We start from the raw sequence: 25,283 nt of genomic DNA on the forward strand, positions 1-25,283 counted from the left end.
AATGTGTTAACAATGACTTAAACACAATGGTAAAGTTAAAGTGAAGATTTGTTAAACAAAAATAAAACTAAAAGCAATAAATAAATAATATAGTTTTATGAGTACTAAGTATTGGAATCTTTTATCGAATCGATTTTATTTAGTGAGCCTCATTTAAAAAGTTCGTTTCGCCTGCATTCTCTTAATGCTATAGATTTCATTTAAGTACGATTGTGTGTTCTCTATGACTTTAAACAAAAATAGTACTTAGGGTTAAGATATTGACACTGCTCACAGATTGTAAAACGAATTTGAGTTTCAGACTACTGCTGACATTTCAACACAATCACACCATCATTAAAACCAATCTTGACGCATCTAATTTAGTAACCTACCCACAACCTATCAAAATGAGTTAAAATGTTCAACACGTTTGCAACATTTAGGACTTCGTTTTTATATTTCCTTTTTAAATATACCAATATACTACATTAACTTGCTCCCATTGTAGATTAACAAAAAATACTTACAACCCCCCTAACCTCCTAAAGACTAAATGATTTAGATATTTAAACACCGAAAAGAGCCTTTCTTAAAATATCTTTAAAGAGCACGTCAACACAAAGCGAAGCAAACCCAGTAGCTTCCTCAAAATGTAAGTTTTTAAATGTATTTTCTAATGACCTACATTTCCTTTATTTTACGAATGTTTTTTCATAAAGGTATCACACTCAGATGTTTACGACGCATTTCCTTGGGCTTTTTTAGGCCTGCGGAAAACAGTACAAATGAGTTCGCGAACATTTGGTCAGTGGAGTCCAATTATCCAACCAAACCGCTGCACTTAGCTCTTACATATTTATGTAGACGTACGTATGCAATAATTCAAAATTAAATTAAGTAATGGTTAAGTCATTCGAAATATTTGTCGAACTGGTTCTTAAACTTCTTTAAGAAGCCTCTTTAAAACACTGATCGACTCAATATATTGTTTTGCTCCCAAGAGTTCAATTAGACACGTAAACTTTCTTTGAATAAGAATTTTTTTAATTGTTGGAAACGTAGACCAACATCAAAATGGTATTAAGATCAACCGCTTTAAATTGCCCAGATCAGAACCAAATGTTCTAATGTAACAAAATATGAGCTATCAGAAAATCTGTAGTTCTGGTACTTAAACATAAATGAAAATTAACACAGAATTAGCATTGATTTGGAAAAGGTGAGCGTCTTAAGCAAGTGTTACGCATTTTCCAAACTGGTACTCATATGAAACATCCTAAAATTCTAGTACAGTTACACTGAAGAGCATTTATCCACAGAGCTATGAATATAGTTTTTAAAAAAAATACAAAACTAGTTTTTCTATAATGCACATTCAATTGCTCCCACTCACAGGGCATGCATATTTTAACAGAAAAAAAAGGTCTTGTATGGGGAAATGGCAACCATTATTGCAATTTTATTATCAAACATCACATACTAAGGACAAAATTTTACTATCAAATATGACGTGTGTAAAATCATAAATGAATCTTGATTCATTTATGATTTTACACACATATTTGATTGTAAAATTTTACTAAGAATTATAAAAACATTCACCTCCCAAATTTTAAAAAAATATGTGGCAAATTGTAGGCTCATGGAATTTTATTTAGTTGAGATTAAAATGCAGACATTTAATGTCAAACCAACTTCATTGCTGAGGATATTTTAAGATCATGTTGAGAGTTATTTCAATGCGTAGTTAAACTGGTTTGCAAATTTCTCATGTTTCTTCTTGTCCATTTTGTTCATGACTTCTGCTATTCGTCTCATGGAACTCCTTGGGGAAGAAAGAAAGGTTTAATTTTTTTAACATGGCTGACCATTTACCATAGGGCCTTTGTTGCTCATCACTTAAACAAAGTAGATTTGCACCTTCTATCGACTGTAATTTATAAGTGCACATAAAATATTTTACTTTTCAGTACCCATGATTTCAGCAGGGAGAAATTGAACAGTTGCTCACTTATTGAAGACTTTCTTTTCTAGCCTCAAGCGAGAAGTGTTAGTAGTTTGTTTCAAGTCTGTGAGGTTGTGGTGTTTCCTCTTCTTTCCCTTTCCTTTTCCATAGGTTTTTGAGGAACCCAGATCCTCGCCTGTAGCTGCCTCAATCTCTTTCATGAACTCCGGATCCCACCAATCTTAGAGAGAAAAAAAGGTGTGGGGGAGAGGGGGAAAAAAAGTTGGTAGGTCACTGATAGTAATTTATTCCAGTATTATTAGTATAATCTAGGTAAAACAAGAAATCCGAAAGGTTTAATGTAATTAACATTTTCTTGAAAGAGAGTAGGTAAAGAGTTATTTAATTAAAAGTTGCACTGATGCACAGCTATATACAATTTCATGAGTGAAAATAAGTTGCATTAGAAATAGGATACCACACATGCTAATTATTTAATAATAAAGGTCTTAGTCTTCCAGAAGTATTGATTTTGTTTGTTGATATTTGATTTCTCAATGTCTGGGGGGAGGGCATGCTTGTGTGAAGATGAGAGGCTTCTTAAATTATGACTGAAGTCCAGAAGGGTTCACTTCTCTGTCAACACTTCATGTCCCCTTCAGCTGTGTTAGGTAGTCTAGAACCCTGGACATACTTAAACGCACACATGCACAATTGCAGCTGTTACCTGCATCTTGTTATCTCATTTGTGGTACCAATCAAATATCCATGGTACTACTTGGCCACTGTTCAGTGTAGTCTCATTTTCTTAAGAAAATTAATGAAGAGTAAAATGTACATTTGTGTATTTTGATACTGATTTTATGAGAATCACATTGATATCTCTTTTGCCTATGGCTGCACAATGTGGACCAAATACTAAACTGTGATATTACTACCCATCACCACTGCAATATGCCTAACGATATACTAATATTACATTGATGAAACTTAAAGGTGACATTAGATGAGCTTACATTGACAAAATTACTAAGTAATGCTGATTCATTAAAATAACCACAAAACACTTATGATTGGAGATGCCTGAAATTACCAAGAAAAAAAAAGTGATTTGCAAACTTAAGTGTTATCAGTACTGGCCCAATCAATGATAAGTTTACAAATTATATATTTTTCAGCATCCCTTTAACTTTGTCTTGGTGGTTTAAATCAACCATATTGCACAAAATAGGCTGCTCTTTCCCTCCACCCTCCCAGACACTCCACAGGATGGACATCCCATGAACATCACCTTAGTGTATCATCACTAGGTCTTATCAAAGTACAGCAATTTATACCTACTTGTCTTAACAAATATCATTGTTGAGAAGCAATTTACAGTTGAAAGGTTATAAGTTAAGGTAAGAAGTTAGATAGGGGATGTACATTAAACACATTCAATGACTCATCTCCCATATCATCACAAGTACTATTTTTTTCTAATGCATCCATCCAGAGCACGGTCAAATTGTTAAGTTACAAATAAAAAAAGTTGGCTATGCCTCCATTGCACATAAAGAAATGACACAGAGATCTGGTGGCACCTAAAGGTGACTGTTTAAAAGAATCAGAGCAGAAATCAATGGCCCAGCAGGGGAGCATTGGGCCAATCAGGAAACTGATGGACCTCCACTAGCATGGCAAACATACTGGCAGCACATGAGTTCAGGTGGGGTGCCCCATGGTTACCGTGACAACTAGCATGCAGACAGCCAGAGGGCATGATGGAGTCGGGGTTGGGGGATCGATACCGCACTTAGTTACAAAAGATGCTATTTCACAAGCCAGTGGTTAGCAGGCTTCTACAGTCAGCTGCCTCAGATACCTGTTTGTTAACAAGTCAGTGTGGTCAGAGAAAAGCACATCTGATGCTCCACTGACAGAATGGAGCAGACACTTAATTGGCTTTTAGCACCTAACTCTGCGAAAGCGAGAAAGAGAGCAAGTGTCTGAGGGAAAGAAAGAGGGACAGAGTGAGATGCTGGCCATCCTATTATCAGGGTATTGATGATGACTGGGATTTCATCAGTTCATCTTCCCCAGGAGTAGGTACTCCCTCCATTGACCTGTGATTTGTCTGGGATCTGCTCAGTGTGCGCCATGAGGAAGGACCGGTGGTAATGGATGCTTAGAATTTGGCCTGGAGGATTTGAAAACACCAGAAAAGTGATCTAGGCAAATTCAGTTGCCTACCAGTTTGAGGACAATAGCTCTCTCAACTGAACCAACAAAATGTATTGAGAACTAATATGCATTTTATAGAAAGCAACAAGGTAAATGTAATTCAACTCTTTTTTTCATGCAAAATAATGTCTGTTTTTTTGGCTTATAGTTTGATTTGCTCAAGACATTCACAACTATTTTGAAAGTGCTGCAAGAATTGTATTCACAATTAGTTGTTTGCTGACAGAAAAACTGAACTTCATTTATATTTGAGTTGTACCTGGCTGCTCCTCCCTGCGTTTCATCTCCTCCTTCCCCAGACGAGCAGCGTCTTCTAGGTTAACCGGTCTCCCGAGTTCATCGCGAGGGATGATGAGCCCATGGAATGGACACTTAGAAAGGCATGAACGATTAAGTGAATGAATGGACACAGACAGATGGACGAATAAATTAATAATTAACTGTGTCCAAACAACCTGTTCTGAATGACTACATGTTTTGCAAGATCAAGCAGAAGTATCAGAGAGGTATTTGAATTCCATCTCCAGCACTTACCTTGACTCTGTCTTGGCGCTCACAAAGCGACCCATTGGGCATCAGGGCTTTGCACTTGTGTTCCACCGGTTGGAAACAACCAGCAAAGGTGATGTGTCTGGACTTCATCTGGGCAGACAGGTCTTCATTCTCCACCTCTTCCTCCACCTCATGAGGTACCCAGAACTGGTGCTGAGAGGTGTACCTAAGAACCAGAGTTGACAATAGAGTTCCACTCTCAGAGAGAATGCCAAAGTTCTAATGAACTTTATCATGTTTGATAACTAGGATTCAGTTTTTCTATCTTTAAAGAAACATACCAAGGGTTTCCTTGCTTGTGTCCTCACTGCTAAATAACAAATATTAAAAGGTTTTTTTTCCTCTCCAAATAGTGTAAACTATCCTAAAATATCCATTACAAAGTTCAGCTACTGAAAAATATTTCAAGTACTTTGTGTCTGCACAACAGTACTTTCTTTAATTTGGCTTTATTGGGATTTATTTGAAATCTGAACAATAGTGCTCTCTAGTGGCCACTACGCATTACTGACGACCTTGACTTTATCAAATTCTATACTACTGTGCCTCAAGTAGAGGAAGATGATTGCTGCAATGGTAGAAGCAGACCCAAATTTAAAAAAAACATTTCTGAATGGCCCGTCATCTACTTTTGAACTTTCTAACAGTCTCAACAAAAGGCAAACAGGATAAAAGTTTTAGGAAAGACGCGAGAAAATTCTTCTCACGGCTCTGCTGTGGGTAAGTTTAAATGTGAGACTATTACTTTACTTTATGATCTTCCCTGCTATGGGTTGCTCCTCCCCCCAGTAGTAGAGGTCCACACCAAAGGGAATGATGGGGGCTTTCTCTTTCTCCTCGGTCTGTTCACTGCGGCTCACAGTAGGGGCAGCAGCGTCTTTGGATACCCTGAAACAATCAGATAGGGACAAAAGGTAAGGAAGAGCTGAACCTCACAAGCATTTCTGTTTGAGTGACTTTGAAAGATTCTGTACCTTTAAAATACAGTTTTGCATTTAAATAAGCCAATATCTAAAGCATTTTAATTGCTAAATTTAGTTTCACAAAATAGCATCACTGGAAGAATTCCCAATATAAATTTATGACATACACCAAAAATTTAATTGTAGTGGCAAACCTTTTAGAAGCTAATGAAAACAGGTGAATCATTTACCCCATGCAGTCATTTTTTTCCTCTTGATCCTGACCCACATTACATATCGGTTTGCTTGTAGATGGTGCAGACGACAGTCTCTCTTTTAAGATCCGCAGAGTAGCAGCTGCAGATGTGGGGTCCTGCTCTTCATCACGTAGTTTTTTCTTCAGTCGGGTGAGAGTGGAGGCCACAGGTGGAGCTACAGCTCTGACCAAAGGCTCTGATGGGTTTGATTTGGCCACAGAGGTGGATGTAGAAGGTAATGGATCAAGACCTGACAGAATTAAGTTAGAATGCCTCTGGTGAGCTCATTACCCAAGAGGATTTAAGACCATTTGGCACCAAATATTTGTTGACTGTGTATTTATTTTTAAAGAAAAATGTAAAGCTTCTCCTTTTGAGAAATTACATGCAAAATACAGACAGCGTATATGGAAGCCAAATGTGTTAGTGTAGATACTGAATTGTTCATTTTATGTAGAAATATTTTTCACTAACCAGAACAAAAAATGGAATCATATCAAAGAGAAGACTCCATGTGAACATCAGCAACATTACTGGTATGTCTTATTGGGTGGGCTAAGGGTCTAACAGGGCATGCATGGGCTTAAGATAAGCTTAAGTGACACTGAAATCCAAGACTGAGTCCAAACCTACATCCTGCCCCAAATCCCTAGAGTGAGGCTATATTAAAACATTATGGGACACCTGACTAGTCCAAGTGTGAGTTATGAACCATATGACCGGGTGTGAGGCAGGGCTCACAGAACAGCCCGCAGCTTTCAAGAGGAAAGGATCCCTCATCCACTTGAATGACAAGTGCAGACTACTACATTTATCTTACAGTATAACTAATAATCTTAGTTAAATTGAACACAGAGCTGAACATGGAGACACAGTCCAAAACACTCCTCATGGTGACTGTAAACAATTTACACACGGTAGTCTGAGGTATGGGGCTAAATGTGACAAAGGTATTTGCTATCCTGACCAGGTTCAGGTTAATTGTACAGTTAATCCAGTCTCTTTCACTCTTTTGCTTCATACTTGACCTCTGGTCCACACCATCATGAAATACGCCAAACACTTTCTTCTTCTGTTCAAATTGACCAAAATGGTAGGTATTTGTCTGAAGCAATAAAGTTGCAGGTGCTAAAGAGATAAATCAATAAAGGAAATGGAGAGGGCCAGCAGTAGACACAGAGTTGAGCTGCCAATGGTGGCATTATTGATTTTCCTGAGTTCAGCAGGCCTTATAATTAAAATGTAAATTTGAGAAAGAGATAACGTCCTGACAGGAGTGCTAGGACAAAGGAATAGATTTAAAAAATCAGCAGCGAAAGGAGCAGAGAGGAAAAGGAAAAATGCTTTCCTTATGAAAGAAATGTTTTCCAGAAAAGGAAAATTAGCTAAAATTATAACTTGCACAGACATTGCACTAACTTGCACTATCATTGGTGAATCCAAATGTTATTTTTGCATTACATTTTAAGATATGTCTAAATAACTTTTTCCAGTTACTGTTTTGATCTGCAAATGCCTGAACCCGATATGTAGTGATTTCAACAGGCACATTCAATCAGGAAACATTGTGGCACTGGTTTTACCTATACTTTCTTTAATAGTTTTTAAAACATTCCTCCTGCACAAAGACCAAATTATTGAAGTTTAATCATTAATCCCTGAAAACAGTTTAAGAGCTCAATTACTGTATAGCACACTCTTCCGCAGATAGCGGATCAGAGTAAGTACAGAGTTTAATTCATTAGTGTGATGCTCAGTGTGGAATAGACCTGCCTGGCTGTGTGAGGAGGACAGATGCTCTTTGAGGTTTAATGCCCTCACCCCTTCCCCTCTCACAGGAGGGGCAGGTGGACATTGTAAATTACAACACTGGCCTAATGGGAGCTCATTAACACCGCTGCATTGTTAATTTGGCATGGCCAGCACGCTGATCATTACATACTTTCCTAATCAAAGAAGCCAGGCTCCATGGAAATTACAGCCTAATGAGTCTTTAGTTAATAACGCTGCAGAGACAGTGAGCAGATTATGTAGCAAATAAGACAAGTACATGTGGGTGGTGCAACACTCATTATGTTTATAATCAGGAAGGGTTATGAACAGATATCGACAGGAAAGAGAACTATTCAAACAGTTCTTATAACCTTCTAAGTAGTCATTATTAATTATACATGTGTCCTTCAGTGTCCAATTTCACAAAGTATAGTATTTACCTAAATTAGCCACAGATTGCAGATTTTGTGTCAAATATTTGGTATTTATCTTGTCTGACCAACTTTCTTTCTGCATGCATTTTTTTTTATCAATATGGTTGTCGTTTCACAAATGAATAGATCTTAAACAGGAAAAAAACATAAACAAACAGGAAAATTGATATTCTTACCAAAAGTATGTGGACACCAGACCACTATACCTATAAAAGCTTGCTGAAGACATCCCATTAAAAAATTATTCAAAATGGAGCTGGCACCCCCATTGTAGCTATAACAGCCTTCACTCTTCTGGGAAGGCTTTCCACAAATATATGGATTGGGTTTGTTGGAATTTGTGCCCATTCATTCTAAAGATACGAGAACAAAACATCTTTGCTTGCAATCAATGTTCCAAATTCATCCTAAAAGGTGTTCAATAAGGTTGAAGTAAGGGCTCTGTGCAGGCCACTGGACCTTAATTTGACTACTGGGGCAGTCATTCTGGAACAGGAAAGTGTTTTCCCCATATTACTACAAAGTTTGAAGCATATTATTGTATAAAAAGTCTTTGTATGCTGTAGCATCAACCTTATTCTTCACTGCACCTCAGAGGCTCAAATCCTGAAAAGGAGCCCCAGACCATGATCTCTTCACCAAACTTTACTGTTGGTACTATGCATTACGACAGGCAGCATTTTCTAGCATCCACCAAACCCAGGTTCATCCGTCAGAGAAAATTTCCACTGCTCCAGAGTAAAGTAGTGGCATGTTCACCACTCAAGCCAAATCTTGGTGTTTCACATAGTGATCTTAGGCCTGTGTTCAGCTGTTTGGCAATGGAAACCATCACTGTTGAGTGATGCAACACAGGATAGATGATTTTTATGTGCTACATGTTTCAACACTATACAGACCCACACTGAGTTTGTGTTGTCTACTGCTTTGTGTGCTGAGCTGCTGTTCCTTTTGGATGCTTCCATTTCACAATAGTAGCACTTAAAGTTGACTGGCGCAGATCTAGAACGGCATAAATGTCTTGCACTGACTTATAGCAAAGGTGGAACCTCATGACTGTTCCACAGTTAAAGTCACTGAGTTCTTCAGGATAAGCTATCCTATTGTCAATATTTGACTATGAAGACTATAGTTATGTACTTGATTTCATAAACATTAGCAATTGGAGTGGCAGAAACATCTCAAATAAACAATTAGGAGGGACTGTCCAAATATTTTTATATTTTGATTAAGAATGATAAGTTTGAAATTCGTTTGTAATAACATCAAAACATAAAACAGTTTCTCTATCATTCAGGTGCTTCGCTCATGCTTAATGCTATAACACAGAACAGTGATCTGAGACTGCAGCATCTATACTTTCATATATGTTTAAATTCAAGCCATGTAAAATAACTAGCTAGATCTAATGTAGGTACTTGGTTATGGATGGGATTTGTAACTTGCTTGGTAAAACTGTGTTTTTAAGGGTATATGATCCATGGTGTTTTTGTAAAGGTATTGTCAATAAAGAAGTAGAAATCACCAATCTTATCGTGGTAACAATAATTGTAACAGTTCAGACAAGAAAACATTGACAATTTTAGACTCAACTTTAAACTTTTAAATCTCATATTGAACTAAAACTACTTTGCTCATTTATGGAATTTAGCAGACACATTTATCCAAAACTACGTGCAATTATGACTGAATACATCTTGAGCAATTGAGGGTTAAAGGCCTTGCTCAGGGGCCCAACAGTGTGGACTTGGCAGTGGTGGAGCTTGAAGTGGTAACCTTCCGATTACTAGACATTTACCACTGAGCGTCAACACCCATAAGCGTTACATTGGTTACCTATTTCATTTGTAACTGGCTTTAAATTTTTTTTTACTGATTTGTAAATGTCACAACAGATTACCACCTATATACATTTCAAAATGCCTTACAGAATATATTCCAAATCATGTTTTGAGATCAAGTGCTGCTTTATTGAATGTTCCCAGGATGAAGCACAAAAAAACTGGTGAAGCAGCCTTCTGTTTTTTATGCTCCTAAAATTTGAAATGTTTGACCAATTCATATTCATCAAAAACCTATTGTTACTACTTTAAAGAAACTGTTGAAAGCAGTTTTATTTAAATTTGTATCCGGTTATCCAATACTTATTATTCCTGTATTTATTTAAATCTTATTCAGTTTTGTTTTCATGGTCATTCTCCATTATTCTTTTTTTTCCTCTTTAAGTTCTTATTTGTTGTTCATTGTTTTACATATATTTATGTTGAGTTGCATTTTTATGTATGAAAGGTGCTATAAAGTTAAAAGTTATATGTAAAAGTCCCCCTCAAAGTAATTAATCAGCAGCAGCAATAAAGTCATTTTCTTCACCCCAATGTTTTTTTTGCACAATTGTCAATATGTAACCACACTAAATAGAATGCTCGCTATGCTTGGACAACCAGCAGGCATGAACATTTACAGTGGAAAATATCAAGTTCAAAAACCACAACCTACTGCAGTGAGTCTTAAGACATACTCACCAGTCAGAATTTTAACATGAAAATTAAAATTTCAGATGCATAGGAGATTAAATAAAGTAAAAAAGTGTGATTCGGCAAAGCAGAAAAGTTTTATTAACTTCAAACAAGGCCCATGCATGATGGTTTATAGGGCACTGCCCGGTTGGTCATACATTATGGCTACCGAACACATTAAAAAACCTACCAATTTGACCAAAACCAAAAGAAAAACCATTTTGACTTTAGTTAGGGACTTGTATGTAAAGGATTGTTTATTTGATGGTATCCAACTGCTCTTTAGCTACCAATTCTGAATGAAGCACAATAATGTAGCTGGCTTCTTGCTCAAACTTTCTTTCCACCTTAACAGACTCTTATTCAAATGTTTAATTCCACCTTAAATTTAAATCTTCCAAAGATATGAAAGATAAAAACGAATAAACTGTAGACTTCAGTTTCATGAACTCAAAACGCTCATTTTAAATGGTAAGAAAAGAAATATAATTTGAGATTCAGATGACAGAGCATTTCTGAAAATCCATATGCACATAAGCTTTTTACAAAGCTGTTTGGCTAAGCAATGCTGCTGCAGCCACATATGCTTGTTTCAGAGTATTTGCCTCAACTCTAGCTGCTTCACATTTCACTGGCCTGAACAGATTTATAGAAAATTAAAAATAAGACAATTAATACAGACAACTATCTAAAATAAAGTGAACAAATGCAAGTAGCAACAAACTGAATAAACTAAGTTCAAAGCTTCAAATCTGTTATTTGCTTTAGCATCGGATGTGAAACATTGAGATTGCTTAATTTAAAGTTTAAAATCTTCTGGAAGGAACTGTATATTGTATATAATACTTCCATTGTGTTTTGATGTCCATCTCTATAATTAAACAAGATTCGTCACAAGGCTTTCTTTTGGGTAAGATCCCTTATTGTTGTCTAAAAAGTGTTAAATCTCAGTGCAGGTATGTGGGCATCAGCACCAACTCACCATATTCTGGCCTCAGATGCTCAGGGATATGTGGCTCATAACCTTCCTTTTCGGGCACCTCTTCAAAATCATCATCGTCATCATCATCATCTCCAGCCTTAATCTAGGTTAGGATGAGAGAGGAAAAGTAAATATAAAGTGCATGCATGAATTTTGTTTTAAAAATTACAAACAAAAAAAGGCCTTTTATCTGAACTCTGTTAGCTAAACATGATATTCCCATTCTGGACTATTTTATCCCCAAACAAGAATGTAAGGGACAATTAAGGCAAATAAGAATGTAAGAGACAAAAATGCAAAAACTCGAACACAAACAGGAGCAAGTACAATTAAATGATGTATTCCATTCTTCAAGAGTGCAAATATTTGTCTGCATACAGCAGACACAAGGCTTGGAACCTTAGTTGCCTTTTCTTTCTGATTAACACTCAAATAGGCCAAGATGTGGCCTCAGGATATTCCAGAGATTTACAGCACCCTGAATGGCAAACTGTGCAGTAACGGCAGGCCTCTTTACATTTTAATTCAAACTCGTAATAGAATTTCCAGTTGACCACATCCAATTTTTTTCCCCTAGTGGTAGTCCATATGACCATTGTCCCATCTACTTGTGGCTGCATAAAACAGTGCTCATTATTAGGCAAATTAGGGACCAAAAGCTCAGACTTATTTCACCACAACCTAATCTTTATACTGCAATTTTGAAAAGACAATTTATAACAGTGACTGTCACATTTTAAAATATTAACATGATAACCAAGACAAAAATTGAAACCTTGGAACAGCTATCTGAAGACAGTAAAAAAAGATTAGAGACATCTAACCTAAAAAATCTAAACTGGAGTTTTAGCCACCTTAATGAGAGTCAGAGCAGGAATGAGGGGAAAAAAAAGTGGAACAGAGATTGATAGATATGTTGGTAATACTGGGTTATCTCAATCTCTGCTAGCCAGGTGTAGGTGTGTCTGATAACAGCTGTGTGGAGCCTGGTCAGAGAAAAGCGAGCCCACTGGGTGATATGAGGGTTCTCACCCCTAAATCTGAGCTCTCAGTTAGCATCTGACAATCACTTAAAGGAGATCAACCTAACACCAGACAGCGGATAAGGCCATCCAAGAGTCGATCCAAAGCAGATCCTGTATGTAAGACTATGACTGTTGTAGCTCTTTGTTGTAAGCCTGTTGTGGCTTCTAGTTTCAAAGCTCTCTGCAGAGGTTTCAATGGATTAACATTCTCCTAAACCCACTCTTTATAATCAAAAGGCAAAAATGTATGACAAAGAAAGCTATATTACTGGCCAGCACATGTGCTTATCATTCAGCAAAAATAAATAGACTGATTTTTCTGCATGTGAAATTTAAATAAACAAATTTAAGTGTCAACACATCAAGACAAGGGCAAAAATCAAGCTAAAATATTTTCTGGAGTTTAAATTAAGTCTTGGTGCAAATGGTGGTCTCCTAGATTCTTAAAGTGGCAGGTGAGCGCCACTGTGCTGACCTCCTCCCCCACAACTACTGCCTGGAGCCTGCACATGCTCATCCATCACCTCACCTGTAAGTTTTATCACTCCAACACTAATCAAAAGAGAAAACTGTCACTGGTGCTGACCTGTGGAACCTCCCAATTATGCTCTTCAGGAATGACAGGAGCACTTACCTTCCTCAGCAAGGTAAATGACCAACATCAATCTACACAGAATAACAATGAACTGCCAGGCCATGCCATATTGTGTGTATATATATATATATATATATATATATATATATATATATATATATATATATATATGTGTGTGTGTGTGTGTGTGTGTGTGTGTGTAGAAAATCCCCAGGCCGGAATTTATGATAGGTGAAAAGCAACCCAAGGTTTTTTCTCCTCCACTCCACTCAGTACGAGACCCCGAGGTTAGGGAGGCATCCGCATCAGTGCTAAACAGGATTTATGCCTTTTAATTTACTCAAAAGGTGCTTAACAGTGCCCCTGCGCTACAATGCATAACAGAATGCCAGTTTTTAAATATGGGGGTCATTTTCATAAAATGGTATACATAATGTGTGCGCCCTTCCTTTTCGAGGGCATTTCAGGAGGTGCAGCTCCCAGAGTGCTTTTTTCCCCCCATTTATTCTGCTTAATTGCCTTCATGATTACCTCTATATCAGGCAATAAAGGGTGATCAAAGCCCACTTTGCCTATTCCTTTTTATTCTTTTGCTCCCCCCACCCCCTACGTATTCCATTACTGCAGACTGGATGTGTTGACAATTTCAGATTAGGGTATAAAGTGTCTTTGGATGAGGTCTGAATTTCTTGTGGTGGCAGTGGATGAGGCACACTAGTGCACTGTGATAGCTGTACTTTTACTAGGGCTAGAGAGAAAAACAAGCCAAGACCTAGCTTCACTTTAAACAGAACTGCAGACATGAGTAATTTATGCTCTATATTAATGAGAAGGTTTAAATGGAAACATGAGGTATACTTCAGAGAAAGTCACTGCTGTACTTATTTTGGGCACAAAGTAAACATTGGTTTTATTTTGTGACTGGCATTTAAGAATTTACCTGTTATTAGCTACGCATAATTCATATGTTTTATTTCTTTCAAAATTTTTAAAATGTTCTGACAGAAAAAAAAGTTCACTAGCATTCAATGGCATAAGGAATTTGCAAGCAAAATAAAAAAAAGAGGGCATCCTACCTGAAATATCTTTACTGTAGTGTGAACTACCTAAACTTAGAAATAGGCCTTTATAAGATTATTCCAACCACCAAAAGTTTTTCCATTCCTTGCCGCCAGCAGTCGCAGAAAAGGAGATTGCCATTTTGTTTATAAGTGTCGCCTTCTTTAATCTAATTCAGTTATTTTACTTTGATAGATAAAGCGGTAGAAAAGGATTACCAACACAACTGAAATACCTGACAGGCTAACATTATTTTATTTTTAATTCACTTTAATTTTGCTGTGATAAAATCTCCACTACCAATTCATGATGGCAGCATTGTAAGTCTTGTATAGAAGAATGAGTGGTAAAGAAGACCTATGGTGGCGTTTTGCTGACACAGGACCGGATAACATATGGTACCCCCCTTTTAATGCCTCCTTTGCATTAAAAAAACAAAAAACAAACAAACAAACAAACAAAAAAAACCCCACACACCACCATTCAGTTGGTTGCATCTATAACTTGCATGAAATAAGCAATATTTCATTTCTCTTGTAAAATCCATTGAGAGTTTAAGAGAAACAAATGGCTATTACTCTGTTGTGAAAAAACAATTTGACCAGCATACTAAGCTATGAAGTGTGCCAACACTTTTACAGATACTTAATTTTAAGCAGTATTTTTCAAGTCATAGTGCTTGCAAATAGACTGTGTTGGGGCATAAGCTGATATCCTTCAATAGGTGTAACATAGGTGTAAAAAGAACATCTAGACATGAACGACTGCTGAGTTTTAGCTTTTAGACTTAATATAAAAAAACTGAATTGAAATTCTATTAGCTGACTGTAATAGCAATGTGATGTCATCTCACAGCATTTAAAAATGATTAGCACTTACAGAACAGACCATATTTGAATAAAGGTCTGTAATAAGCACTGCATGTGCTCCTCTGAGCAAACCCCTTAAAGACATTTGCACTGAACTCTATTGATTGTGCAGTGGCTGTGTCAACCTCCGTCTCCTTGGCAGGGAGAGTAGATAATGAGGTTGCAGTTAAATATCCTCCACTTATGAGGACAAAAAACACATTCCAAGAGGGCTAAAGCATTCCACATGCCCTCTAATATATTTTGTATGGTCTAATTAACTCTGTAAGCAATCTCAATTACTTTGTGCCCAGGGAAGCACCTGCTGGCGCATGTCTTTAAACAAGTCTGGCATGCATTTAAAAAAATGAGATGAGGAGGTAGTCCTGGACAACCGAACTCTCAACTTCATTTGTCTTTGGGTAAGTTTGATGGCTGTGTGTTTAAAAACCCATTCAATCTTATAAACTAAAAATTAAATGTACTCAGCTGTGATGGTCCTATGTGCATCTGCTATTTATATGCTAATCTACTCTTACTGGGAAGGTCTTGCAAATTATTAAAGCAAGCCAATAACTTAGGTGTATGGACTGGCAGGCCTGCTGACCACTCAACAGAATGAAATGCTCTGAGAAATGCGGCAGTGCACTGGGCTGCCCAGAGGGGGGGAAAAAAAACAAAAAACAAAACAACTCAATAAGTTGCCCTCCATTATTTGTAGTGGCAAGTTTAACAATTGTGATTGCCACAAAATGTCTTGCTATTGCAGTGCATTAATGCAGTACAGACAACTTTGAAGCCTATTCTGGTAAATAAACTCATGTGGAAAAAGTATGCTTCATGATCAATTATATTTCTCACACACACACACACACACACACACACACACACACACACACGGACACAAACTTGTCCATCAAAAAAAGAAAGATACATAAAAATCACTGCTCTCAATATGCAAAATTTTGTTTAATTGGTTAAATACTTCAAATATTAGCCTGCAACTAAAAATTGTCATCTGCTGGTTTTATTGTTTCTAATAGTGAGTAAGGAGTAGTGATGATTTGATGGTAGTGATGCTTTGATAGTTACTGAAAATGTGTGATATGCAGATAAAGGGTAAATGATGGAAGGAGATCACTTCATTTACCACAGTGTAAGCAGGCCCTCTCAGAAGACTGATGCTGTCTGGAGGATTGGGGTAAATGGGGTAAAAGCAACCAGCGACCCACTGGTTTTCCATGTGGTTAAATTCAGGTCAGATATGCATTTGATAGAGAAAGCTGAAATCTGTTTTCTACTTTCATAAAACCTTAGAGTAAAAATTAAAACAATTAAGCATTTAAACACCAAGAGCATTTAGCAAGTTGCTTAACAGCAATAAGAAAATTAAAGACAGTTAAAAACTAAATGAACTACAATTTAAAAAGTGGGTGAAAGTGAAGAATAATTATACTACAATTACTAAAATTGTGTCATTAGAATTATATTGTTACTTAAATGAAGTATAGAAAAATGAATACTCAATAAAAAAATTAAAAAAAAAAAAACTTAATTGGAAGAGATACAAGGACAGGGTAATATTCAAGTAAAAACAGATGCTTAATTTTTTTGGATGACCATAACATTTTAAAATGAGCCAGTTGAGATGATGCATGTATATATAAAAATAAATTGCATGCACTTTACAGCCAACTTGCATAGGAATCCCTGCAACAAGCACTGCAAACATTATAAGAAAACCTTGATATGTCTGGAATGACAAAAAGAAACCTAGATAGACATGGCTTATCTCAAGTTTGCCAATGGGGAAAAACACACACTGAGACACATCAATTATTGCTCTTCCTCAACGTCCTGATAAGATGCCTTATCAGTGTAAACAATGCAATATTCCCCCTGGCTGCATGGTAAGCATGCTCCTCGTTTGGGAAGTCGAATAGGTGTGTGCTCTACAAATTCAGGGTGTTTAACAAAAAAACCCTGTGACCAATAATTAAATGGAGGACACATGGTAAAATGTCTAAACTTTGTGCATCTGCATCAGGTTTGCTGCCGTTTCAAAAATAAAATATAATGCTTTTTAAATATTTTTTACTTGGTTTAACATCTTCAAAAAGTATCACATCCACACAAGACCAGGCCTACCTGACTTTAAATACAGCAACATTCACTTTTCCTTTTACTCAAATGCATTGATGCAAATATAAAACATGGAGATATCTCATGAAACGAGAACCTTAGAAAGATGAACATGTGCGCCCCTCTTGATAGTGCTCCAATAACTCAGAATGAGGTCCATATGTTTGTTTTGGGTAGTCTTGCTCATGGTTGTGTCAAATATGACACACTCAGGTTGTTTAAATTACTGAAGTGATACTAAATATTTCTAGATATGCAGTTTCTCTCTCAAACAGGTTAAACACACTAAAACACTCTTTAGCACACTAAAACTGGGAACATCACTTTTTTTTAAAAAAATGCACAAATCTAAATACTACCAAACACTGACTCTAGCTAACCACCTGTGACTGAAGCTGTGTTACACCTTATCTCAGGAAAGCTGGATGGGTTGTCTGCTCTGGTCAGCTCTGCTGAGGTTAGGGGTAACACATTTATATGCCATGTTCATTTGACTTCAACATTAATGAATCTCAAATTTCATTAAAAACAAAAAACAAAACACTACCCCTTGCATCTTTGAAATTCTTTCTACATAGTGTATCTACTCTCAAAGCAACTGTTTATTGATGCATTTTTACTTTTCATCCTCCATAATATTTAAACAAATTTTCATTTCCCCCCTATTATGTTGCCTGCATGATTCCTCTAAAGAATTCAAATCCAAAACTGAATGAACATAGTAACAGGAATAGTAAAACAAGAAACTACAAAAAAAAAGTTAAATTAAGTTAAATTCTAACAATGGCAAGTCCACAGATTTCTCAATCAGCCTTAAGGCATCATTTCATAATGTCATACCCATATATATTTAAAAAGACATTTCCTGATATTTTAAACCATGTAAATTTATCTGCTGTACAAGATAAGAGGACCTGATGCCAAAGCTTTATGGAAAATTGAAACATCAAATTCACATCTTTTTACTGATTGGTTAAAATGTAACTCCCTAGAATATTTGTTTTGCAATTCTAAATTATTTAAATATTGTTTTTTATTCCAAACTTTTATGGGGAAAAAAACACCTACATGTAATGAAGTTTATAAAATCAGAACTCGGCTGATTGCTGTGTATCTAATTTAATCACACATAAAGAGAAAGCAAAATACATAATCTTTTACCTTTTCCTAACAGTTGACGGGAGCATACGAAATTAGGGGAAAAAAAAAAAAAAGAGAAATTTTATCCACAACAGAGCCATGATAAAGCAACTAAAGCAATAGAATGCTTTTAAAGGCAGAAAAAGAAAACTAATTATGATAAAGGGCTCCAAGTTGTTGCTTTATCACAAAGTGCTGGCTTTTTGCATTGGAAATGGCTGCCGACAGTGATAAACCTTTACAGGGTGTGCTAAAGCGCTTTGTCAATGTCACTTGCCTCCGTTTGGATGGCTTTTTTTTGCCCAGTTAAAAGCGGACACCACATGTCATAATGATGCGTCTCCTAACTGCTAGGTGTCCCCATTCTGCCCCTGATCTGTGGCGATCTCGATTGCAGCTGAGCCATGTCTCCTAACCTAGGCAACAGCCTGATCGGCTGACACACTGCACATTGGTAGCTTTACCAGTACATTCACAAGATGTTCAACTATTAATTTTATCACAATTTTCTTTAAATCAATCTGAAGTTATAATGGCAAGTATGTGCTTAAAATTTCTGTTTTATATAATGCCTTTAGATGCTGTCCCCAGAGAAAATGTCATACTTTCAGTCTATAGCATTTCAAAATTTCCAGAATTTATGAGCCAATATACATGTTATGGCGGTTTATAGGGGCAGTACATTTCAGCTTCCTCCGACAAAATCAAATCTAATTTTCTTTACTATGCGGAAAAACAACCATTATGTTATTTTAGAGTAATTACTGTTGGGTTTTGTAAAAAAAAAATAAAAATAAAAAAAATTAAAAATAATAATAATAATAATAATAATTGCAGTGAAGTGGCATGCCCTACAGAGTAATCTACACCACAACATTCCGTTCCATTAATAATACTCCCCCAAACTCCATGAAAACTTTGACCCATCTTTCATATGTTGTGAAATGGTGCCCTCCACTGGTGAACTCCTTAAAACCAATTGATTTGAAGCAACCCAGAGAACTAACTCCCAGCCAATAAGTATATTTTAAGCTATTCACATGTGTGCATTAAAAATAAAAAGATTATGTTATGTTTACACACTGGGTGACAAAAGGAATATATATAAAAGATACTCACCACTTTCCTCTGTCTTTTCTTGTAATCTACGTTAAGATCTCTGTGTTTCCTTAAAGCCTTCTCAAGAGCTTTCTTGAGGCTAATGGCCTGCCTCATCAGCTGTTCCTCTACACCAACCTTGGTAAAAATCTAGAGATCAAGTCCAGTTGAATAAAAGAGCTTGTTAAAAAAAAAAAATTAGATGTTCGTTCGTGCGTGTGTGATATTGATATATATATATATATAATATATATATATATATATATATATATATATATATATATATATATATATATATATATATATATAGTCAACATTTATTTATTTATTTATTTATTTATTTATTCCTCCAGCAGCTATATTAAAGCAGACATTTGGACATTCAAATGAAAAGCCATTTGGCATTTGATTATTAAGATCGAATCATGACCACTGTGTACCTGGATCCAGGACTGAACCATAGGGAGGTATCTGGTAGTGATAAGTCTGTGCAGGTCTCTCATGGTGTTCAATACAGCCTCATTCTCCTCAGTCTCCTTCACTTTCAAATCTGATATATGGCAAGATTAGGATATGATCATCATTCACCAATTTAATGAATGAAATAATGAATGAGCAAACTTTAGAAAATGAGCGAACATTCAGTTGTAAATTAGATTGGATATCATTAGAATACAGAATTTTCCCTAATACAGTTTTGAAGCAGTATTTTTAAAATGTATTTAAAAGGTGAGTCCAAATAAATAAATATTCATTGTTCCATCAGTGTCTTTAAATGAGTCTCAAGCTGTCCAAGGGTGAACTAAACAATTCAGAATAACTGGTCTTCAGCCTGCCCTTTGAGCAAGTGTGCCCACATTTTAATCAATACTTTAAGTGGAGAGAAAAACCTAAATGTCAATTTTCTATAGCTTAGTTTACGATAATCAGTGCTTTTGTGCTAAAAAGGCTCATCTTGGAAAGTCACAATAGTAATTAATTTTGTCATAACTTTCATGTTCTGAATCTGTAATATCTGCTGAAGATAACTTCCAGCATTTCATGCTCATTTATCTAGTGTTTAAGACATTTATGGCATTTACCTCTGGCTCCATTTTTTTTTTTTTTTTTTTGGTCTCCAAGTGCTAGAAGAAATATTAACATTGCTCAGGGTTTCACGGACAATACTTTAGTTTCCTATAAAGAAAAATATTTGTTGAGGGGCCATGAAAAGTTCATTGCTGTGATTCAGGTTTCTGTTGTAATGCCACATAGTGCAGACACATGGCTGCCAAGACACAAAAGCAATGGTAAATGTGGCACTTTTAATCATTGCTCTGTTAGAGGACTCTCTTGTGGATGCTCTTTCTGGTAACTATTTTCATTTAAATACATCTGCTAATTGCAATATCACTTTTTTAGTATGAAGAATTCATGTAGTGGTACAAAAAAAGGAGATTTAGGGATATACTGTCTGAATAACACTCATCACTCATGATCCTAACTACCCTATGGCCATGCACTATAATGTAGCTAAATAAATATCCCAGCTCTATGATCCATGGCAAATGAAGTTATTCCACAGTGCATCATAGAACGCGACAGGTTATGGCTGTTACTTCAGAGAAATGCGTTTTGGATTTAGCCTTAGCAACATTGTATCCTGGCCATAATAAGAATATGGATTATTTGTTGCTGTTGAACATGGGTCCGTTTTCTTCGTATCGATTATTTGTATTGTTTTGTTAATTTATTTTCTTTCTCCTGACCTGTAGGTGATGATTGCACATGCATACGCACACACATGCACAAACACAGCCATGTGTAAAAGGCTTTATATATCGTTTTTGAACTAGGAAGTATGCTTACATGGGGCGGGAGGGGGATAAAGATCACATTATTTCTCAGGCTTTCCTTTGAAGCTCTACTCAGAAGTTTGCTTTTTGCTCATACTGACAAGCATTTTGGTTAAAATCTGGCTCTGCATATGATTAATTTTACAGTTAAACTGTAATGTTGGACTGTCTGGAATCACATACAGGAATAAAAATTCTTGATCTGAACATCCTAACTGACCTGTGGAAATACTGAGATCCAGCCGATAGCTGTGAGACATCAGCCCAGTGTTGCGTATAAATGTGACCTTGTCTGCAGCATCAGTGTCATCCTCTTCGACAGCACTGTCTTCATCCTCTTCATCTTTGGTTGCCTCTGTCATCCTCCCATCTGCTCCTCTACTCAAGTCTTTGCTGCAACAAGGCTGTTCATCCCAGATACTAGCATCCCTCTCTGGTCCAGAGTAAAAGGTAAGTCTCTCACTGCCCACTGTTGGCTCGACACTGAAGAGGTCAAAGGTGTCTGGCACAAGCAATGCCATGCAACTGTTCATCTGCGTCAAGGATTCTTCCATCTCAGCAGCCATTTCTGTGAAAAAGGTATCCCCACACAATTCTAGATTTTTGATCAAATATTAAGTCATGCCAAATATAATGATGCACTTATCTAAACATATCTGAGATTATTTTTTGCTAAATTTTGCCTTGGGCTTCACAACATATACCCTCCATCTCCTGCTTGGCCTTTTCAAACTTCTCATTATAAATTTTTTCTAATCTCTGCCGTTTCTCCTCCTGCCTCTTCCGCTCAGCCAATGTTCTAGCTTCAACGTCTTGAAAATCTACCTGAGGAAGATTTAACATTTCTCACACACGCACGCATGCACGCACACACACACACACGTAGTAAAAATTGCAACATAGTAAGTTAACAGAGTGTTTCAAACAGAGGTCTTTCATCAGCTGTGCAAGAAAGGTCTTTATGAATCTCTACCTTTTTAACCTGTTTGAGGAAATGATAACCTAAAGCCAGCTTCTTATAGGCCTCTCCATAAGTGGCCTGCCATGCCTGGACAGTCTGGATGGCATGGGTCTTAAGCTTTCTGGCCACCTCTTTTGGTGGGGGCAGTGGCTGCTCAACATCCGTCTCCACTGTGAGCTCCAGGAACTCTTGGAGGTTAGTCACCAGGAGGACGCGGAAGTGATGGGAACGGCTGAAAAGCTCAGTAGCCATCTGGAAAGCTGAGAGGCGAATCTCTGCATGATCTTGGTTCAGCTGGGTCATGATGAGATGATAGTAGTGGTTAATGTAGTCACTGGAAAGTCTGCAGCATTGAAAGAATTAAGCACATCATTTAAAAATGACTAAATATACAACAGTATATACAATATTCCAATATTCATCAAATTTGTGACCATGTGGAATATGTGAAAGTCAAAAGCAAATCATACTTGCATATCTTTTTCACTTCCTTCATTTTCACTTGATTGAGCTGGGGTTCTCCAGAGGTGGTCAACTCCTCCACCAGCTCTGACAGCCTATCACGCTTTTTTTGATCCATTCTGTTCTGCAAATGTGGGAGCCCCTCCAACTGTCAGTTACAAAAAGACTTTAACGAGAAGAGAGCACTTATGATTCATAGCTAAGATTCTGGCTTTCTAAAATAGCTAGCTAGTGTTTAGCTGATGGTGAACATCAAAATACTCCAGCACAGTTATCTTTAAATGAATCTCTTATTTTTAAAAAATGGTTAACATTGTAAGAATAAGCTCGCATTTTGAAATTTGAATCAAAAGCGCTACCAGCAAAAAATGTTAGATCTAAGCAATTAAAAAAAACTTGACAATTTTTTAGCTTTATTTTAATTTATTTCATCTTTGTTTAAAGCCTCTGGAAAAGGCGCTGGCAGCGGCCACCTTAACTTAACTGTGAATATTTTCTGTGTGCACACTGGATGGCTACCAAAAAAGAAGCTTCAGTATATTTTTCGCCTTTTCTAAAAAATCTCGTAAAAATAATTTTGATGCTTTAATGCAGCTTTCATCTCTACATTTTTAAAAGCACAATTAACATCCTGGATTATAAGTGTCCTTGGATATTGGATGCATGAATGATTGTGTCCGGCAACCTTTTGGGCAAATCTACACTCGTGACATTAGCCATCAAGCAAATAAGTTTGTCCTATCTGGTGAATAAAACTTAATTCTTCCACTCATATGTCTTTGCGCTTTTTCGACTGGCCCTCCTCTTACATTTTATCTGAGTCAAATGTGAAGAGAAACAGAAAAAAGTCTAGTTGCAATAGCTAGGTTAGGTTAATATGTGCTGATGCAGAGGGACGCCGCTAGGGTAGGTCAGCTAACCTAGCTAATTAAAATGTCACGACTTCAGCTTTAGCCGATTTACCAGTGGTGGGTTTTCTGATTCTACAAGTTAAGCACCACACTGTGATTAACCGCTAGCTAGCTATAATTACCCATATATACCTATGCAATCTCAAGATGGCCAGCCGGTTAGCGTTAAAGGATAGGCAGTTGAAAGAGGTACGGCCAACTTAGCTAGCTAGGTAGGATAGCCATTTAGCTACCTTTTCCCTACACTGAACACCAGTCCACAAGGTACGTGAGTATTGTAGCCTTTGTACGGATACATTAGCTAGCTAGGTTTGATAGCGACAAGATAGTTTCGCGAGAAATAGCAAAATGACTGGCGAAGTAACAGGACTCAAAACCTCAAATATAGCTAGATAGTTAGCGAGGTTAGTTTAGTTAGCTAGTTAATTAGCTATCTAACCTGAACGTGCATACAGACTTACCGTGTACAACCAGTAGACTTATAATTGGATCATTTCACAACAAAAAATACGTAGGTATGGGACGCTCGATACTGACGTGTCATGCCTCCGAAAGCGCGACGCGTTTGGAAACATTGCTTCGAAGTGTAGTTCTGTACGCCCAAATGACGCGATCAGGACTGACAATGAAGAGCTAGCTCCGAGAAATTAGCAACAGTTGCTGGAAGGTCATATGACCTTTCCGTCAAAATAAGAGACAGCACGGGAAACATGTAAATGGTCGTACAAAAAAAGGAAAATAAATCGAATTAAGCGACGGGGTGAATTTTAAGCAAGACAAAGTATGTTAATATACTATTTACCTGTACTGATTAGTTAATTAATTAAAGGAAACCTCCGAATTTTAGGTATTTTGTTTATAGAACATAGTAGTCAAGATAATGCTAAATTGGCTGAAATTATCCTAGCACCATTACTAAAACACATAAAAAGTATTAATTTTGACAATATTTTGACAACAGGGCATTTTTGTCATTTTGGTTGTGTAGCCTGTAAATGTGTGTGTGGTTGCCAGTTTAAGATTGTGAGGTCTATGCATAACCATTCTTGTTTTGTGGGACCTATGACTTCGGCCATTGCTGCGCTTTGTGCCTCTTTCCTGTTCCATAACAGAAATCAGTCAAAAATCTTAATTCAGTTTGGTTTATTTAATCAGAGGGTGATACAGCCTGAAATTTTAATGCCACCTTGGTGATCCATAGACTATGGTGTGAGGATGCTTTGCTGTTTTGGGACCTACTTGCCATTGTGTAAGTAAAATAAATAAATTTTGCTCTTTAATAAAACAATATTTGATTGTACCTAAGAAGGTGAAGGATAGCTGTATTTCTGAACTTAATCTAGCAAATTACATTTACATGATATGCTAACATGATAGCTAGATTTGCTAATTCAGAATGGATAACGTTACAACAAAATTTTAAAGAACTACAAAAAATCCATAGTAATTTTCAGGTAAATAAAATGTTTGTAATAAATGATCTATAGTAATGCTCAAGTAAAATGAAAACTAACCATAGAAACCACTGAAGGCTTGCAATGTGAAAATCTCTCACCCAAAAAGGAGAGAGAAATAAAGTTCTTTGGCTAATATATTGTCCATAAAAAATGTATTCTAATTTCCATAGCAATCACATTTGAC

The 25,283-nt window shown here is 36.6% G+C and overlaps 1 protein-coding gene across 5 annotated transcripts; it reads right to left on the reverse strand.

Annotated features, from left to right (window-relative positions):
- Nucleotides 1–1,008: 1,008 nt before the first annotated feature.
- Nucleotides 1,009–24,268, reverse strand: uvssa (UV-stimulated scaffold protein A). Of its 5 annotated transcripts, none has more exons than XM_027008653.2 (14): nucleotides 24,104–24,268; nucleotides 22,740–22,850; nucleotides 22,282–22,612; nucleotides 21,992–22,133; nucleotides 21,529–21,876; nucleotides 19,914–20,023; nucleotides 19,495–19,623; nucleotides 11,567–11,669; nucleotides 5,856–6,111; nucleotides 5,453–5,590; nucleotides 4,685–4,868; nucleotides 4,410–4,521; nucleotides 1,994–2,168; nucleotides 1,009–1,807 (listed from the first exon to the last, which is right to left on the reverse strand). In XM_027008653.2, exons 2-14 carry the CDS (start codon nucleotides 22,847–22,849, stop codon nucleotides 1,714–1,716), a joined length of 2,232 nt encoding a protein of 743 aa, XP_026864454.2. In that variant the 5' UTR covers nucleotide 22,850; nucleotides 24,104–24,268; the 3' UTR covers nucleotides 1,009–1,713. The 5 variants fall into 5 exon arrangements, with proteins under 5 accessions (XP_026864454.2, XP_026864453.2, XP_026864452.2 ...); XM_027008652.2 differs by having other exon boundaries at nucleotides 22,740–22,855; XM_027008651.2 differs by having other exon boundaries at nucleotides 22,740–22,879.
- Between the last annotated feature and the right edge of the window lie 1,015 nt (nucleotides 24,269–25,283).

Source organism: Electrophorus electricus, chromosome 12, assembly GCF_013358815.1.
Source record: "Electrophorus electricus isolate fEleEle1 chromosome 12, fEleEle1.pri, whole genome shotgun sequence".
In the NCBI taxonomy this organism is placed as follows: Eukaryota; Metazoa; Chordata; class Actinopteri; order Gymnotiformes; family Gymnotidae; genus Electrophorus; species Electrophorus electricus.

Excerpts from the sequence above, each read along its gene's own strand:
- uvssa (XM_027008653.2), bottom strand. The coding sequence starts at position 22,849 with ATGGATCAAAAAAAGCGTGATAGGCTGTCAGAGCTGGTGGAGGAGTTG. Across the intron at positions 22,613-22,739 it reads GAAGTGAAAAAGATATGCAA|ACTTTCCAGTGACTACATTA; the intron begins GTATGATTTGCT and ends TCAATGCTGCAG. Across the intron at positions 19,624-19,913 it reads TGGTTCAGTCCTGGATCCAG|ATTTTTACCAAGGTTGGTGT; the intron begins GTACACAGTGGT and ends CTTGATCTCTAG.